General features: G+C 34.3%; 2 protein-coding genes across 3 annotated transcripts in view; one reads left to right on the forward strand and one right to left on the reverse strand.

The window, feature by feature from the left end:
* Immp2l (inner mitochondrial membrane peptidase subunit 2) overlaps window positions 1–18,438 on the forward strand; it is an 859,776-nt gene that overhangs the window by 394,214 nt on the left and 447,124 nt on the right. The window lies entirely within an intron of this gene.
* Window positions 13,881–18,438, reverse strand: part of Lrrn3 (leucine rich repeat neuronal 3) — a 32,622-nt gene continuing 28,064 nt past the window's right edge. The window contains exon 2 of the mRNA XM_048339778.1: window positions 13,881–16,830. Coding sequence (XP_048195735.1) covers window positions 14,352–16,478 — 2,127 coding nt within the window. The 5' untranslated portion in view covers window positions 16,479–16,830 and the 3' untranslated portion in view covers window positions 13,881–14,351. The remainder of the gene's footprint in view (window positions 16,831–18,438) is intronic.

The raw sequence follows: 18,438 nt of genomic DNA on the forward strand, positions 1-18,438 counted from the left end.
TTCTTCCAGTAGAACAAAAGCATCAAGATTTCTCTAGGCCATACGACATTATCCACATTGTCTAAATACATTGAAAGGAATCAATGGAATACACTTTTGGATTTTACAGGAGGTTAATATAAAGGAATAGTAAATTCATCTGTATTCTAACTGAGTTAGGCAACACTTGTTTAAAAGTATAATTCCTTAACTCATTGATATTAAATTTTCACAAAAATCCAACACTGCTCTTTTGCCTTTTATATAAAGCTCTTAAAATACTCATGGTTTTAAGAAACAACTGCTTTTGACTATATGCTTTTTATCATTCAGAGCATTGAGGTGGTAATTTAATATCTCTACTCCTCAAATCAAATTATTTTTTCCTATCATTTGCTCAGCTTCTTAGCTTATCAAGCTTGATTACATTTACCTCATCTTTGAGCAATGTGATCTGTGTGAAAGAAAATGATCTAAGGATAAGATGCAATATGCCAGTGTTTTGTATAAGTTTTATTTTGTGACAGGAAATTGTGAATCTAGCCAACCATCTTTATTTATTGATTTATTTTGCCATAATTAGTGAAATGAATCACTGGAAAGTAAATAAATACTGATTAAAATTATTTTTTTTTTACGGTCCTGGTGCTCAAACTCTGGGCTTAGGTGTAGTCCCTGAGCTCCTTTTTGCTCAGATAGACTAGCACCCTACCACTTGAGCCCAGAGCCACTTCCGGCTTTTCCTGTGACTAATTGGAGATAAATGTCTCATGGACTTTCCTGCCTGGGCTGTCTTCCAACTGTGATCTTCAAATGCCAGCCTCCTGAGTAGCTAGGATGACAGATGTGAGCCTTTGGTGCCCAGCTGATTAAAAATTCCTTATTTGAGGGCCTGGGAATATGGCCTAGTGGTAAAGTGCTCACCTATACATGAAGCTCTGGGTTCGATTCCTCAGCACCACATATATAGAAAAAGCCAGAAGTGGCGCTGTAGCTCAAGTGGTAGAGTGCTAGCCTTGAGCAAAAAGAAGCCAGGGACAGTGCTCAGGCTCTGAGTTCAAGCCCTAGGACTGGTGAAATAAGTAAATAAAATAAAATTTCCTTATTTGAATCTTTTTATAAGTCATTCAGATAAGTTAGAACTTGCCAATTATTTTAAATTTATCACTTTGGCTCCATTCAGTGAAGGATATGAATCTTCCCTTTGTCTAGTGTATCCATATATACATACGTATACATATATATTATATATATACATATATATACATATACATATACATATATATGTATATATTATATGTATACGTATGTATATATGGATACAATATATATGGATATATATATATATATATATATACACACACACACTAGTCTCCCACTATTGACTGTTCTACCCCTGTAGTGCTCTTGTTCAAGTAATCATTATAAAACAGGGTAATAGTAAGTTTCAAAGGTTGTATCATTCATCATTTCCTCTCATCACATAGATACTGTATCATGTTTCATCACCCTAAAGGGAAAATGGGACAACATTTTGAGGACATATATGTGAATCTACATTAATAGAATTCACATTAAAATATATTGTTATTATTATTAATTGTTATTGTATATAAATTACTTTACCTGACTTAGAAAATTAACCCTACCATACATGTGCCTGTGTAGAAAAAAATAGGCCCCTATATGTAGATTTGCTACTGTCTCAGCTATTTCAGGCATCACTCAGTCTTAGGACAATCTCTGTGAAGGAGCAATATTATCACTTCTTTTCATAAATGAAACACAAGAACACATTACCAGATGAAAGCTACAGAATCTACCAATGGAGGTACTTTGCTTAGAGATTCTTAAGCAGTGTAAAAGCAAATATTTACATTTAATGAGTCAAAGATGTTTGCCTATATTTTTATACTTTTCTGCTATTGCATTTTAGATAAACGGGTTTTTATACATATTAATAAGATTCCTGTAGGCCATTTCTAACTTGTTCCAGATTGTTCATGTTGGAATCATTCAGAAGAGTTTTAATTCCAGCACAACTTCTCCCATCCAAGTACTAACCAGGCCCAACCCTGCTTAGCTTCTGAGATCAGACGAGATCAGGCGCGTTCAGGGTGGTATGGCTGTAGATTCAGCACAACTTCTTTGCAGGCAAGTTGTCCAACTTTTCTAAGCCTCAGTCTGTTTGTGTGTAACAAGCTCATCTTCCTCTACCCCTTCAATTAAACTGTCTTTTCCTTCCTGCTAACTAGCTTCCCTTTTTTGTTCCAGAGTTAACAGAAACAATATTAAACTTTGAGTTACTATGAAAAAGATGGGCTAAAAAGCAATTTCACACTTGTTTCTTGACTGGTTCTGATTATTTTTTTTTAATCAGTAGATACTGTTTTCTACTAGTTGGTCTAGTATCCTGAATGGTTAATGAAATAAATTATTGTGTCACAATGCCAACATGAAAAATAAAGTAAATGTAAGAGTAGGATATACAAAGTAAGAATAAAATCTTCATTTTGTTGAAACTTGTGAATAGTTTGCTAAGGGTTATATTTATTTTTGTATGAAGGGAGACTTTAAAATGTTAACCAATCAAGTGTGAAACAAATTTAAGTTTTAATTTTCTAACATATAGTGTCCTCAGTATACTAAGTCTTGATGGTGTTTGACTGTTTTTAATAGTTAAATAATAAAACAATTAGGATCAATGTTCATTGGGAACAAATACCTTTCACTAATTTTCCTTTCTAATGCTTGGAGTTGTTTTTCTGGTTGTTGGTGAAAGCATTAAACTTTATTGGCTTTTCTAATGACCATGGGTAGCAGTGACAAGATGGAATTATACTCTTACTCTTTTCAGTTCTTAGTTTGTGTCATGCTTCACTTTAGAAAGTATGCAATCAATGAAATGTAATTTCTGGCTGAGATTGTATATTCTCTTATTAGAATAATTGTTGAGGGGTGGAGTGCTTATCTAGTATGTACTAGTTGGGTTCCAGTACCCCACATGCACACACACACACACACACACACACACACACAATGAAATAACTGATTGTACTTATTTATTTATCCTTCCCTTCTATCTTTCTGCCTTCCAGTTGTCTAAGAGATATCAATACACATTAAGTTTCTAAGTTTGCAGTAGATGTTGTAAAGATAACAACTTATCAATTTCCTTCTACATGGAGATCAAACTTATCTCAGTACTGGCCCTGTTGCTTGTGTGTTCTTTTTTAAAATATATTTTGTTATCTTTCAGCAGTTGTACAAAGATTTGAAATACAATAAGTCAGTTTATAATACAATGCATCTTGATCAATGTCACTCTTTCCATAATTCTCCCTCATCTTTTCCAAATATACACATAAACCTCAGTTCCATTTTTGTTGTTTGAGTTCCAGTGTGTTACCTAAACTCCCTTAACCTAATTTTTCTCATTTCTAATATAAAATATGGTTATTGGTAGAATCCTTCTTATACAGCCTAAATGACTTTTTTTTTTAAAGGCGGACATATACTAATGCTTAGCACTTACTAAGTGTCTGTGGTGATAATAGTGTTTATATTGTTGATCACATCATGTGAGGTCAAGTAAATTACCTCTGTGTGTTTAGAGTTGTCTGTGATACCATTTAAAATTTTTGAGGAATGTGTTTACTACTACTCACCAACCAAATAGAAAGACTAGAGATGAGTACATCGGCTGAATTGCATTCACTTTCTGGCACTATGTTTGAAAACAGACTTTAATTTCTTGGATCATGCCAAAGAAAGGTTATATGGATTGTTTTAAGAACAAGAGTTTCTTCAGTTCAAAGAAGAAAAGAAAATTTGGGGACAGGCTGGTATAATCAGCAACTTGCTGGATTATCCTTTGGATATAGGTTAAGTTTATTCTTTTCTGCCTCCCCAAATAGAATGATGAGGATTAGAGAGAAATGATATCTCAGAATAAGATATTTATCTAGTCTTGCAAAAATGGAAGACTGTTGGGTGCTGGGGGGCTCATACCTATAATCCTTGCTACTAAGAGGTTGAGATATGAAGATCGCAGTTCAAATCCAGCTGAGGCAAGAAAGTCTCTGAGACTCTTACCATGATAGTCATCAAAAATGAGAGAGGAGGTAAAGAGTTGGCTAAGGAATGTACATACTGCCTTATTTATGAAATTGTAATCCCTCTGTGCATCACTTTGACAATAAAGAAATGAAACAAAGAAAGCTAGAAGTGAATCCCCATGTGGCCCAAATGGTAAATCCATAAGCAAAAACAAAATCAAACTCAAGGGCAACCCAGGCCCTGGGTTAATGTCCCACGACTGGCATACACACACACACACAAAGTTACTCTGAAATCCATAGTACTAACTGAATGGAGGAGAGTGACATCAGCCATGCACATCACTGGGCGATTTGCAGGCTGGATAGGAAAATGGACATTGAAGGTTTTTGATGTCACTTGTGAAATTTGGGCAACTTTCTTGAAAATAGTAGAGACAGAGACAGTATTATAAGATTTGTCAGAGAAAGAATGAATGGCTTTTGCAAAATCATAATTTATGTTAATTATTCCTATTAATGAATTTCACTGATCTTTCTGTACATGCATATGTCATATTCACCTTAATGTCCAGTTTTCAACTGCCTTCTATTACCCCCCTCTCCCTCTTATCTTCTTACACTTTCCTAGTTGGTAATCCCTATATTTTCAAGTCACCTTGCATAAACTATATTTCACATATGATAAAAATATGTGATACTTGTTTTTCATCTAGCTTATTTCACTAAACACAATTAACTTATTTTTTTCCAATTAATCATTTTTCCTCTAGTGACAAAGTTTATTCTTTCTTAGGGCTGAAAAAAATTTACATCCTGCATATTAACCATATTTTTCTACTCTGACAAGTAGAATCAAGGCTGATTCTATAGAATGGCTATGTAAGCTGTAGGTATGGAATTTTAATACTTTTTGGTAATTCCATATTATTTTCCATAGTGCGTGCATTAATATATCTGCTCACCAATATATAAGGATTTTTTACCTTGTCTATACCTTTAGCAGCATGTAGGTTCTTTTGTTTTGTTTTAAATAGTAGCCAGAATAGCAGATTTTATAAAAGTGTATATTTGAATCAGGGATAATGTGAGGCTCTCTTCTTTTATTTGACCTTGTGTAGTACTCATATGTTTTCCTTTTTAATAGCATATATTACAATACATTAATATAAAATTATACTCTATTTTAATATATATATATATGAATTTTAAATGTGACATTATGTTAGTAATCTTGGTATTTCAGTCAAGGAGACCTTTCCCCCCCACTCTCCCACCCCCAGTCAGGGTGCTTGGACTCAGAGCCTTGAGCACTGTCCCTGGCTTCTTTTTGCTCCAGGCTAGCACTCTGTCACTTGAACCACAGCGCCTCTTCTGGCCTTTTCTATATATGTGGTGCTGAGGAATCGAGCCCAGCTTCATGTATACAAGAGAAGCACTCTTGCCCCTAGGCCGTATTCCCAGCCTCAAGGAGAGCTTTTGAAGAAGTTTGTCTTCACTTTGAACCATAAAAGGATTACATGGTCTTGTAATTTTGTCCAATGATAATTGAATAAAACTTTTCATTTCCCATGGATCATATAAATCAAGTTGGAGTTACACAGTTTTTCTGAAATCTAGATGAGGAAGGAGGAACAGATAATATCAAAAACCAACAAGAGAATATCTTCACACTGAGAAACAGTCTGAGTAGTGCAAAGATTTCCTCTTACAAAGTAAAAATCTCTCTAATTGGGTGCCAGTGGCTCAAGCCTGTAATCTTAGTGACTCAAGATGTGAGATCTGAAGATCCCAATATGAAGCCAGCCCAGGCAGAAAGAAATACAAGATACTCTTCTTTCTAATTAGCCATCAAAAAAATCAAACTGGAGATGTGGCTCCAAGTAGTAGAGCACCAGCTATGAGCAAGAAATATGAGAGATACTGAAAGACCCTCATTTGAAACACCAGTACTGGCACCAAACCAAACAATCTAACCAATCAACCAAATATACAAAAACAACCATATTTTTGTTACATTCACTTAATAAATATTTTGTCTAAAAGGCTATCTAGTACGTTTCTATTATTCATACCATAGTGAAATAAAACAGGTATATATTCTCTGCTAAATTGGAGTACTTTCCACTTAATTAGGGGGCTGGCATCAGGATAACTGTATAATCAGACATCAGTACTGAAAATGTTTTAAGAGCAAATAATATTGGAATGGCTTTTGCCTATCTATGAAGATGGCATAATTCACCAAAACTTGATGAATAATAGAGGAGTAGTGGTTGTAGAGAAAACAATACAGAATTAATACAGGTGTTAATCTGACCAAAGTATAATATATTCGCGTATCAAATACCATGGTGAAATTTCTTGGTACAGTTAGTATACACAAAGAGAATCAATGATAGGAATTTATTACCCACCAGTGGGAGGAGGGGACCAATGGAGAGCATTTTCTATGGAAAATACTGTATAGACATCAACTTGTATGAGACAGTACTTCTATACGTACTTTTTTCTATTTTATGTTATTTTGAGTTCAAGATCCCAAATGGATACATTATAGAAGACTTTTTTTAATATCTGAAAAATATAAGGCACTTTCTTATATCTGAAGAATGTGATATGCATGAATCCAGGTAGTCTTGTATAATACAAAATATAGTTCACAGAAATGAAAAACTGTACTCTTTTCTGGTTTTTCTGGATCTATTTTTATACTTATATTCTTATTAAATTTGATGTACCATATTTGGGGAATTTCTGAGAAAGGCAGTTGGCAGTGTAAATATAACTAGGTTAATCTTAGATAGTCAAAAACTTAACCAAAGACATTTACCACATTTTAATTTTTTGCAATGTATAAAACAACATAGAACATCTGGAATGTCCTATTGATTTGCCCTTTAGGAGGCAGGAGGACATTGGAGTGATATTTTAACCCTCCAATAATTTCATGCAGGACATGTATTTAAAAAAATACTTGACATCAGGATATCTTACAAATGCTGCAATATATACTCACCCTGAAGATGAAGGGTGTAGATCTCTGAGTACAAGCTTGTGAGGATCTTGAGAGTATATGTTCATATGTCGGAGGAAGAGCCTAAGATGTCTGAGTATGTAGTATGCTTATGGCTACTTCTGTTTAATTTCCCACTTGTTCTTGTATTCCTAGTTGTGGAGGAAGGAACATTGGATGGGAGATTGGGGCTAGACTATACAATGAGAGAAGACTGAAATATGGGAAATAATCTCTGTATTCTTATAAATTAGTACTGATGTTTGAAGTGTGGCATCATAGTTTCTCTCTGGGATCATGTTTTCTACTGTTTGTTTTGCCAAATTAATTTTTAACTTTCCCCCATCTCCTGAATTTTCCTACTCTGGAAAAATCCTTCTCTTTTCTCCTCTCTCCCATTTCCTCACTCTGATGTGGCAATATTCTTTGTCCAATAGCCATCTATAGGCCATTTTTAATCGACTCCCATAGTTTCTCTGTTCTCTAATTGAGAGATTGTTGTGAAGCTTATTGTAGTCTTTTTGTTTCCTTTGAAGTTCTCTGTACCCATCAAAAACATATAATCTATCTTTATGCTTCCCATTGTTTTGTTTGTTGAAACTGTTGAAATTGCCAGATTTCATTTGTAAGTACCTTTTTACTCTAAGTTTTGTGATATCAGAGAATTTATTTACCATTGTCAAAATTTCTAGTGGCTAATAATATGTTTAACACATAGCTGTTCCTTTCTAAGCTAATAAATAGAAAATAAAATTGAATGCTTTTTGTTTTCCTGCCTCAAAATTTTGTCATTATTCTACACATCTAGCCCTTGGAATTGAGTCTACCATGCAAATGATTCACAAAAATCAAGATGTAGGCTGGGAATATGGCCTAGTGGTAAAGTGCTCGCCTCGTATACATGAAGCAATGGGGTTTGATTCCTCAGCACCACATATATAGAAAAAAGTCGGAAGTGGCACTGTGGCTCAAGTGGTAGAGTGCTAGCCTTGAGCAAATAGAAGCCAGGGACAGTGTACAGGCCTTGAGGTCAAGCCCCAGAACAGGCAAAAACCAAAACAAACCAAAAATCTGGATGTGAGTTCATCATTTGCAATGAAAGAATTGCCCAATATAGGAACTTTCAAATATTTTGCAAGGAAAAGGGGTACTTGTTGAATACTGTGAAACTATTTATACTGAATTATTTTTATGTGCCAATTTGATATCATAGATGTTCTTGAAAGATTTTTTTTAAGCATCCCTTGTTTCTTCTACAAAGTGTAAATGAGCAGCTTCTTAATTTGACATCTGCAAGGCATTAAACACATGTGTAAGCTTGATGGTGTCAAGTTTTTATTTAAATTTTTGCTACTTGATTAATCACTATCAATTAATGCACAATCCATGATATCTAAATTTATTAAATTGTTTTGTTTTCTGGAACTACAATATGAAATTTATAAATAATATTTGAAAATCCAGGGGGCTGGGAATATGGCAGAGTGGCAAGAGTGCTTGCCTTGTATACATGAAGCCCTGGGTTCGATTCCCTAGCACCACAAATATAGAAATAGCCAGAAGTGGCACTGTGGCTCAAGTAGCAGAGTGCTAGGCTTGAGCAAAAAGAAGCCAGGGACAGTGCTCAGGCTCTGAATCCAAGGCCCAGGACTGGCAAAAAAAAAAAAAAAAAAAAAGAAAGAAAATCCAAGGTATGCAATGGAGTATAAATCAACCAGAAAACCAAACTCTTACCAGAGTTCAGTGATTCCTGTAAGTTGGTATCATTCTGTTTACTGCCTTCCTGATGCCAGCAGTGCCAATACTTACAAGAAGGGGTGAGGCAGAAGCAGAGGGTGAAAAGCAGCCTTATTTTCTCCATCTTATCCCTACGTGTGTGTGTGTGTGTGTGTGTGTGTGTGTGTGTGTGTGTAGTTTATTTGCTTGTTTTCCTCGTATTGGCATTTGAAGCCAGGGCCTTCTCCTTATAAGGGAGCCTTCTACCACTTTGAGCCACTCTCCAAGCCCTCTTTTGCTTTTTTTATTTCTCACGTGGCATCTTCCTTTTGCCTATGGCTAGACAATGACTACTTTTCTCTTACATTTTCTGTGATTGCTGGGATTACAAACATGCACCCACTCTTGTTGTGTGAGATAAATTCTACCTACTGTTTTTAATATAGTCCTGTTTTTTTTTAAGTAATTACTTAATCTCTATTCAGTTATGTGGATTAAATGTTATTATTAGAAATAAATATTTTATTCCTACTTTTATATCTTTCCCTGTACCCATGTTTTTTGGTTAGAGAGAATATTTTTCACATTCAATATTTATCGTATAATATGACTATATAAATTATAAACTTTATAAGTGAAAGTGTTGAAAATCTCCAGTGATTTACTATCAAAAGGTATATATGAAATGTTAGTTTATCGACTTGAGCAGAAAATGGGAATTGGAAGGCTAGAATCCTTTAAATTATTTTGGAGAAAGGCTATTTTTTTTATTGAATAGGTGACTCTTCTCTGTAACTATTATTAAAGAGATGTTTACCAGAGGTCTGACCTTAATCCCAGTCTTGATAATGAATTTCAATTTTATATAGTGCTGTTTGAAGAACTATTTGGTGTGCTTGGCTATATTGCTTTAATAATGGAACTTTTGATAGTTTAAGAATTATTTCTGTCTTTACCAGCCTTGAGTCTGGTAGCATAGATAACAGGGAGGTTATTTTATTACACTCAGATTCCCTCAATGTAAGGATTAGGAAAGCCAATTTATGAGCTAAGCTTACTCCATTATTTGCTCCAGAGGTTGGTAAACATTATAAATGGGTATCACAATTGGATTTTGAATCAATAACCTTGGACAGTATGCCATACGTTTTAATGAACAGTCTAATTTTCCTTACAGTGGTTGCATAAAGCTATTATTTTTGAAGATATATTAGAGTTAGAAAAGATAAATATAAACATGTATATTACTGTGTAGTCTCTAAATATTACTATCGTTGATTCTTCAAAAAAGGCTTTACTGAGATCAACACAATTCTTTTTGCTATGCTTTGTTAGGCTGGGCCATTCCACTAAGAGCCCTGTGAAGTGTGTGTGTGTGTGTGTGTGTGTGTGTGTGTGTGTGTGTGTGTGCACGTTTCAGCCTGATCTCTGATCTGGAGGAATAAAAAGGAATTCTATTGTATATCACAACAGAGATCCTAAATTGAGAATAATGAGTTCTTAAGATTTAATATTTTAGCTTTTCTGCCTACTTCATTAATGAAATTGTTAGGTCAAATTTGGGAAACAATCTTGTTATTCGTTCAAGGCATAGAAAACATTGATAACTGTTTTATTCCCTTAAAGAATACTTGTCACCTAAGAAAATGAGAAGTTCAGAAAGATAATCTATCATTGAGAAAATGTTTATGTATTTTACAAAAAGGGGAATCATCTAACTATGTTTTAAAATTGTCTTTAAGTAACTTTTATCAATATTTTGATATATGATTTATTGTTTTTGCCATGAAGTCTGATTTTGCCATTAACTCTTGTATAAAACATTTTAAGTTTTCCCTTGCACGATAAGAATAAAATAAAGGTAGACCATGTTTGTTCTTACAAAACATCTTCATTTTTTGAGTGAGCACCTAAGAGCAGAAAATAGTCTATGGACACTAGGGTTAATTTCTTTGTCTTTTCCAAACTTCATGCTACTGATATTAGCCTTTGATTCTATATATTGGCATATCTTTCCATTGTAGTTTTCCTCCAAAATGATCTAATTAATAATTCATTACTTTGAACATACATTATAGAAGTATTGTTGTAGAATTACAGTGAAAGAAAAAATATTGTAGTGTTTAATGTTTCACATTTCCACTTGGACCTTTGGGAACTTAGATAGTACTCTATAATAATAACATGGTACACGGAGTGTTAGCACATGCCTGTAATTCAAGTAACTCAGGAGGAAGAGTTGGAAAGATTATAATTGGAAGCTAGTGCAGGTAAAAACTTAAGATCCTATGCTCCAAGCAAACTTGAACTGGTGGAATATACCATTACTTTCAACTACAGGAGATGGAATTAGGAGGATTAGGCAGAATTGTGACACACTAATGAAAGGCAAACTAAAGCAAAATCATCCACTTCGACTAGTATTTAATTTTATGTCAGATTGAGAAGATAACATAACGAGTTGAAAATACCATTCTTTTATTTTTTCTCTTATTGGCATTTTAGATTAAAATTTAAGCAAATAGGACCATGATTTGCTTTGATCATCTGTGTTTATCTATCTGCAACAAACACTTCATTTTAATGTTCTCTAGCAGATGATTATTTGAAGGCCTATTTCATAACAGTTTTCAAAATAAATATTGAGCTCTCGAAATGTATTGTAAGCTCTACTACGTGAATGTGGTAGTTCTTCATGCAGATAACTTTAGGAGAAGAATGCAAGATACTTGTTCAAGTTCTTGCTGACCCACACAATACCTGCATCCTAATAAGTTGTATTTCAGCTCCTATATTTTTGACAAATAGCTAGGCTCCACTAAGCTCTGTCCACGGTGCTGAAACTTCTTGTGATGTATGAGTGTGTCTTGCTGATAAATTCTAATGTCAGCCTCTGTGTGATAGTGATTCATCAGGTTGTAAAATTTCTGTTTGGGAAACACATTAAATTAGTGAGTTTTATGTTTTTGTTGTGTTGAAATTAACAACGTCTGTCTTTTTTTAAAAAGAGTTCATAGCAGTTACCTTCCACATTGTCAAAAACAGCTAGAAATTAATTGCAAACTCTCAGTGCTATCACAAAAAAATGTCTAGCATTAAAAAATATATTGATGTGACTACAGAGTTGAAAATGTTTATAGGACAGTGACATGTTGGTGCTATAGAGCAACTGTAAGGCAGGTTAACCATTGACAATGAACCTGCACAACACCAGTTAATGAAGAAGCCATGTAGTTTTGTACAGATAAGCAATTTGCCTTTAAAAAGTATGGCTTATTATTTTAGATAGTATCTGATATTTCAAGACATTTTCTTTGTACAAAAATACATTTAATTTTGCAAGACTGTGGGGGTTTGTTAAAAAAAAAAAGTTTAGCTGAGCTGGGGATATGGCCTAGTGGCAAGAGTGCTTGCCTCGTATACATGAAGCCCTGGGTTCAATTCCCCAGCACATATACATAAAATGGCCAGAAATGGCGCTGCGGCTCAAGTGGCAGAGTGCTAGCCTTGAGCAAAAAAGGAAGCCAGGGACAGTGCTCAGGTCCTGAGTCCAAGGCCCAGGACTGGCAGAAAAAAAAAAAAAAAAAGTTTAGCTGAAACCCTCAATGATATTTGTTCAGTTTTTTCACAGTGAAATTCTTCCATTTTAAATCCTACAGAGATTTAAATAGAAATAGTTATTCTCTGGACTTTAACTTAATGATTTGCACTAGTTAATTAATTAATTCGTTAGTTAATTAATTAATTAATTAATTTAGCTAGTCCTGGGGCTTGGACTCAGAGCATGAGCACTGCCCCTGGCTTCTTTTTGCTCCAGGCTATCACTTTACCTCTTGAGCCACAGTGCCACTTCCGGCTCTTTGTTTATGTGGTGTTGAGGAATCAACCAAGGGCTTCGTGCATGCTAAGTAAGCACTCGACCAATAAGCCACATTCCCAGCCCCAATTTGCACTATTTTAAAAAGTGGTGTTTAGGCACCTCAACTATAGGCTTAGAGGACTGGACCTTCTTTTGTGTTTCACCCTAAATTTATCAATGAAATTTACTAGTTTGTTTTTAAACTGTCCTCTTAAAAGATTTTTTAGTTAAAATCTTAAACTTTATGAATCATATGATTTTTAGAATAAAATACAGTAGAATTCTTTCAATGTAAGTTTCTTAAATAAATTTCATATTTTATAAATTTCAATATAAATTTGAGTTTTAATAAAATTAAAGATTTTGATGTAGCAATAATGCTATTCATGAAAAATTCATTCTACAGAGAAAATGCTGTATTTTCACGATGTATAACTAGGATAATATCCATAATATGCAAAGATCTTTATTTTTAAGACAAAACTAAACAAATCATAAACAAGTCAAAAACCTCAAAAACACCGAAAACAGAAAAGGAAATATTTAATAGATGCTCAATCTTCACTATTTTTATTAGTTTTATATATTAAAATAAATTGTAGCATTTCATATTTTATAAAATTGAACCTGATAAGCATTTACTATTAGTCTCATAATTCATAGTGAAATTTTAAATTGAAGGTTTGAAAGAGGACATCCTTGTTAGAAAATTATTGTTATTTGCTTGCTATTTGAGTAAAATTCACTGTGTTTAAAATCACAGAAAAAATTGAAAACTGCATTTAGATAATGAGCTCTACTGAAATCTGGCACTAGTTTCTGCAAAGCAAGCATCCCAAAGCTGAGCTAATATTAATTATTAAAATAAGAGCTTCATTTCCCCAAGTATTGGATTTACATTATTTGACCCTAATAACTAAATCCACCTCAAATTCTGCTTGTTAAAAAATCTTTAAGTGAATATATAATTTTCACTTAGCTCTTTAAGTGAATATGTAATTTCCTTGGAGATTTGATTCAGTTGATAATTAAAGTGTTAAATATCATACAGTTACTCCTTTTTAATGCTGATAAAATGTTTTTTAAAATTGATTTTTATGTATCACACAATTGTAGTAACAAAACCCCCAAGACATTTCTTAATTTTAGAATTCCCACTTTCTCTATAGAAAAGTACATTTAAATGATATATGATCAGATGGTATTTCCCAGAAATTATTTTTTATTTAGAAACAAAACAAGACAAAAGCAATTGATTTTAATCCAAAATGTATTTTTCCTTATAAAAAAGGTCCACATACTCACTGTGTCTACTCTACAGAATTTGTCCTTTTTATTACACCACGTGTCAATTCAAGTTTATCTGGTCACTGCAAAAACTCGTGGCTAATGTGTGTAATACAACACAGGAGAGGTATTGCTCAGTTCAACTACCTTTATATACTTAAAAAAAATACAGAAATGTTTTTGTTCACTTTAACTGGAGTCCAGACATAAAAGTTACATGAAAGTCCTAGAAAATGGAATTATTTCATTTGGTTGCCATAGTACCCTTCGAAGCCAGTTAATTAAATTGCTGAACTTGTACATATTTCCATTGGCCAGAGCAGCACTGGTGAAATTTAACCACCTGGTCTAGAAATTAATATTTCTCTGCCTATTATCTTTTAAATCACAGCTGCAGTCTTGAGTTTTTCTTTGAAGTAGGTTTAGTTGGTTGTTTTTAGGACATATTTGTTGGCACACCTATGGCAGTTGCTTTCACTTCCAAAGATGTACTTTTCTCTTTGCCTGCTTCCCAGAGGTTTATCAGAGGAGGATAAAGCTCAGTGAACCCAAGGGTTGGTTTGTGCAAGTAATTCTTTACGTAGATATGTTCACCTTCACAGTTCATTTCTTGACAGAAGCAGCTGAAAAGACACATCACACCAATAATCCCTAGAAGTCCTCCAAGGCAGGCCATAAGTGTAGTGGTAATCCTCTTTTCATACACTTTTCCATCAGGGTCCAGGCCTTTTGTGGTAACGTTTACACATTGTCTTCTATTTTTCTGATAGACGGTGGGAACATCAATACAAATTTTATACTCAGTAGCTGGGTTCAGATGAGATAGATTATATACTTTGACATCAGAGGGTATTCGAGCACTTAGGGCAGCACGAGAATCTTCCGTCTTGATAAAGGCTGTCCATGTGACACTGGATTTGAGAATTTTAGAGCTTGTTTTCCAAGACACTAGAACTGAATTGGCCTGAATATCTCTTATTTTAATATTTAAAGATCCATTGCTCTCCTGGGGAAAAGAACCATCCACTTTGATCATAATAGATTTTAAGTCAGCACCAACTAGATTGGTTGCTATGCAAGTATATAATCCCCCTTCTTTTGGAGTGATGCCACTTATATCCAGAGTGCCTTCTGAATGAACATAGAACCTCTCTGTCAGAGTATTGGGCAAGAGTTTTTGACCGGAAGGTGTTATCCAGTAGATTTCAGGCTGTGGCTCTGCAGTGGCTCTACAGTGGAGGGAGATGTAGCCATCAACTTCTACATCCAAGTTAGAAGGAAAGCTCTCAGGAGCTATAAGAGGGAGGCAAATTTCCATCATGTCTCTGAAGTGCACTTGCCGAACATTCTGGCCTTGGAATTCAGGTGGGTCCACGCAGAACAGCGAGTCTGGCTCCATAAACCGAATGTTGGTTTTGTTCATATTAATCCAGCGGATGACACAGTCACACCTGATGGGATTGCTATGTATGCTAATTTCCTTGAGATTTGGCAGAGACTCGATAGTACCATGATACAGGGCACTGAGGGCATTGCTGTTCAGCATGAGTGATTCTAGCTTGGGGAGTCTGAAAAACGCATTTGGGTGAATATAAGACAATCTAGGGTTATTTGTAGCTTCTATTTTTCTTAAATCAGGCAAGTTATCCACAGCAAGACTGTCGATGGATATCAACTCGGGCATATTATTTATCCCCAATTCTTTTAAGTGAAGCATGTTGCTAAAATCACCCCTTCGTATTCTGTGAATTGGATTTTTATTTAGATCCAAAAATTTGAGGTTTACCACTTTTTGAAGAGCAACATGGGGCACTCTAATAAGCCTGTTGTCATAAAATGAGATGCTTTCCAAGTTTTCAAGTCCAACCAAGGCATTATCAGGTATTTCTGTGAGGTTTACACCAGCTACAACCAGGCTGCGAAGATTGATAAGAGGCTTAAAGTTCATGTCTTTGATTCTGATGATTGGATTTTCCCCAATCATCAAAATCTCTAGATTCGGAAGAGCATCAAACCACTTACTGTTGATCATCTGCAGTCTATTTGAATTGAGATGAAGTCGAAGAAGATTATGTAGGCCAATAAAAGCTCCAGGTGAAATCGTAGAAAGCAAGTTGTGATTAATATAGAGTTCTTGTAAGTTACTCAGTCCAGCTAGACATTTTTCAGGCAGCTCAGTAAGTTTGTTTTCCTCTAGGTACACAGAAAGAAGCTGAGACATCTTTTTTACATTAATGTTGGTGACTGAAGATAAATTGTTTTGAGATAAATCCAGGCCAGTAAGATTAACTGGAAATTCTATGGAATACTCAATCTTTGCAATATTGTTCGTCTGTAGGAGCAGAACCTGTGTATCAGCAGGCAATCTAGCAGGGAAATTTAAGAGACCTATATCATTACAGTCCACTGTAGATGCTTCCATGTAAACAGATCTGGGGGTAAACCAAGGCCTGACTTCACATGTACATAATTGTGGGCAGTCCACTTTTTTATCTACAGCTTGTACCAGGGTCGTGATAGCTAGGCCAAGCAGCACATGAATTCGGAGTGGCATGTCCTTCATCTTAGCTTTCTTCCTCAGAAATGTAATGGGACCAAGATGATTTCACAGTTGCTTCCAGTAAGTTCGGTAGGTACTCCTTGATAAAGAAAATACTTGTCAAATGATGAATGCCATTGAACTGCAGAGACTTGCTTCATGGAAATAAGTAGGTGTGCCACAACTGCATTGCTGAGAAGAGTCATGCATAGTGGAGAAAAGAAGGTTGTTATCTCCTTAATGATAGAACACTGATGTATTGTTTGAGGATGGAATGTGTATAGATGGTCATAGGATATTGAGTAATTCATTTATTTAGGAGTATACCATTCAAATTCCATGTTGGTTCAGTTCTTGGGGGAATAGCAGCATAATGCTATATGCAATAAAAGAGAAAAATAATTAGTAGAAAGGAAAATGACATTTCCTAATGATGACTTCTTCATATATAAAAAATTAGAGTCTGAGGTTTCATTAAATGTAACAAATATACTTACAGAATTATTTTAAATCTTTTATGTACTTTAAGTTATCTTACATAATTTGTTCTTTCTAACTCTTATAGAGAGGAAAAAAGAAAATGGTTCATAGAGATTGTAGATTTTACCATCCCCCCACATACACACTTAGGCAGAGTACAAAGACTATACATAAAAAGTACTGTTTCAATCAAATGAGTGAGACTATGACCCCTCTGTCCCATAGCAGATAACAGTGGGAAAGGGTATACCATGGCTGTTAAATGGACTAGAAGTAGTGAGTGGTATTTAGCTGATTTTCCATTTTTATTTATTCTCCTTTGCATAGTCTTTCTTGAATAATGTGACTTGAATCTTTACAGTATTAAGGAAGTGTTAAATCTAACTTAGTATAGATATACCTGTATTTTATCTTTAACTGAAGTTCAGATTAATGTTAGACTGTTTTATTTAATCATTGTGAATTATTCAATAACAATTAAAAAACTACATTACATAAGTAAAATGGGCTATTTGAATAACTAATGGGCTATTCAAAGATCTAGGAAGATATTAATTCTTTATAATGGATACCAATGTTTCACTGAAAATACAAGTGATTATAAAACCAAATTGCAGTTTGGGTACATGCTATGCTTTAAAATGCTGAACTTCTCTTAGGCAGATTTTCCAACCAGTTGAACTCCCCTTCGACTACGCAAAAGAGCAGGGTATAGCTGAACTCTTCATTGTAGGCCTTGCTACCTTCGAGCAAAGTCTGGTATGCGTGGTCTAACAACAGTCTGTGAATGCTGGGCCTTTTTTATTTAAACCCAGGCCCAATATTGACATTCATAATGGTACGGGTGATTGAAGGCAATATAGGTTGAATGTGTCAGTGACAGATTTGAACTTATGGTCTTTATGTAGAGACTGTCATATTTCTTTAAGTAAAAATGTCATGTTTCTCAAAATTATAAATCATTTAGAGTTTAAAGTCACAGCTAATTTGTCTCTTACTCTTAAATTTCAGAAATATGATTTTATACAAAACTAAATCAGGAAGTTTAGGTAACTACTAAATAACTTTGAATTAATATTATTATTCTTGTTCTTTTCATTATATTAATATGTTTAATTGTTTGATTCATAACAAGCTAGTACTCTACAGTAATTTTAAAAAGCTTATTAATTGATAACTCACAAAGGTATCTTTGAATAACTTAACTTGAATATGAAATATGCAATTACAATGGTTTAAGATATTTTAAGCTTCCGGCAAGAAACAACACAGTAAAGGGTAAAGAAAAACAGATTTTTACAGACTTTTCCCATATTTTCTGTTGGATAAAAAGTAGAAATGTCTCAGTTGTCCTGCAAAGTGACAGAAAGTGACTCACTTTATATGCACCAGTTTTAAAATATAGCTAATTTCAAAAGTCAATGTTTTACTTTAGCACTAAGAAAATACATTTTTGCTGTTAACTCCTTGGTAATTTGGGCTAGTTAACAATTATAAAAGTGGT

The sequence above is a fragment of the Perognathus longimembris genome, chromosome 2 (assembly GCF_023159225.1).
Source record: "Perognathus longimembris pacificus isolate PPM17 chromosome 2, ASM2315922v1, whole genome shotgun sequence".
Lineage (NCBI taxonomy): Eukaryota > Metazoa > Chordata > Mammalia > Rodentia > Heteromyidae > Perognathus > Perognathus longimembris.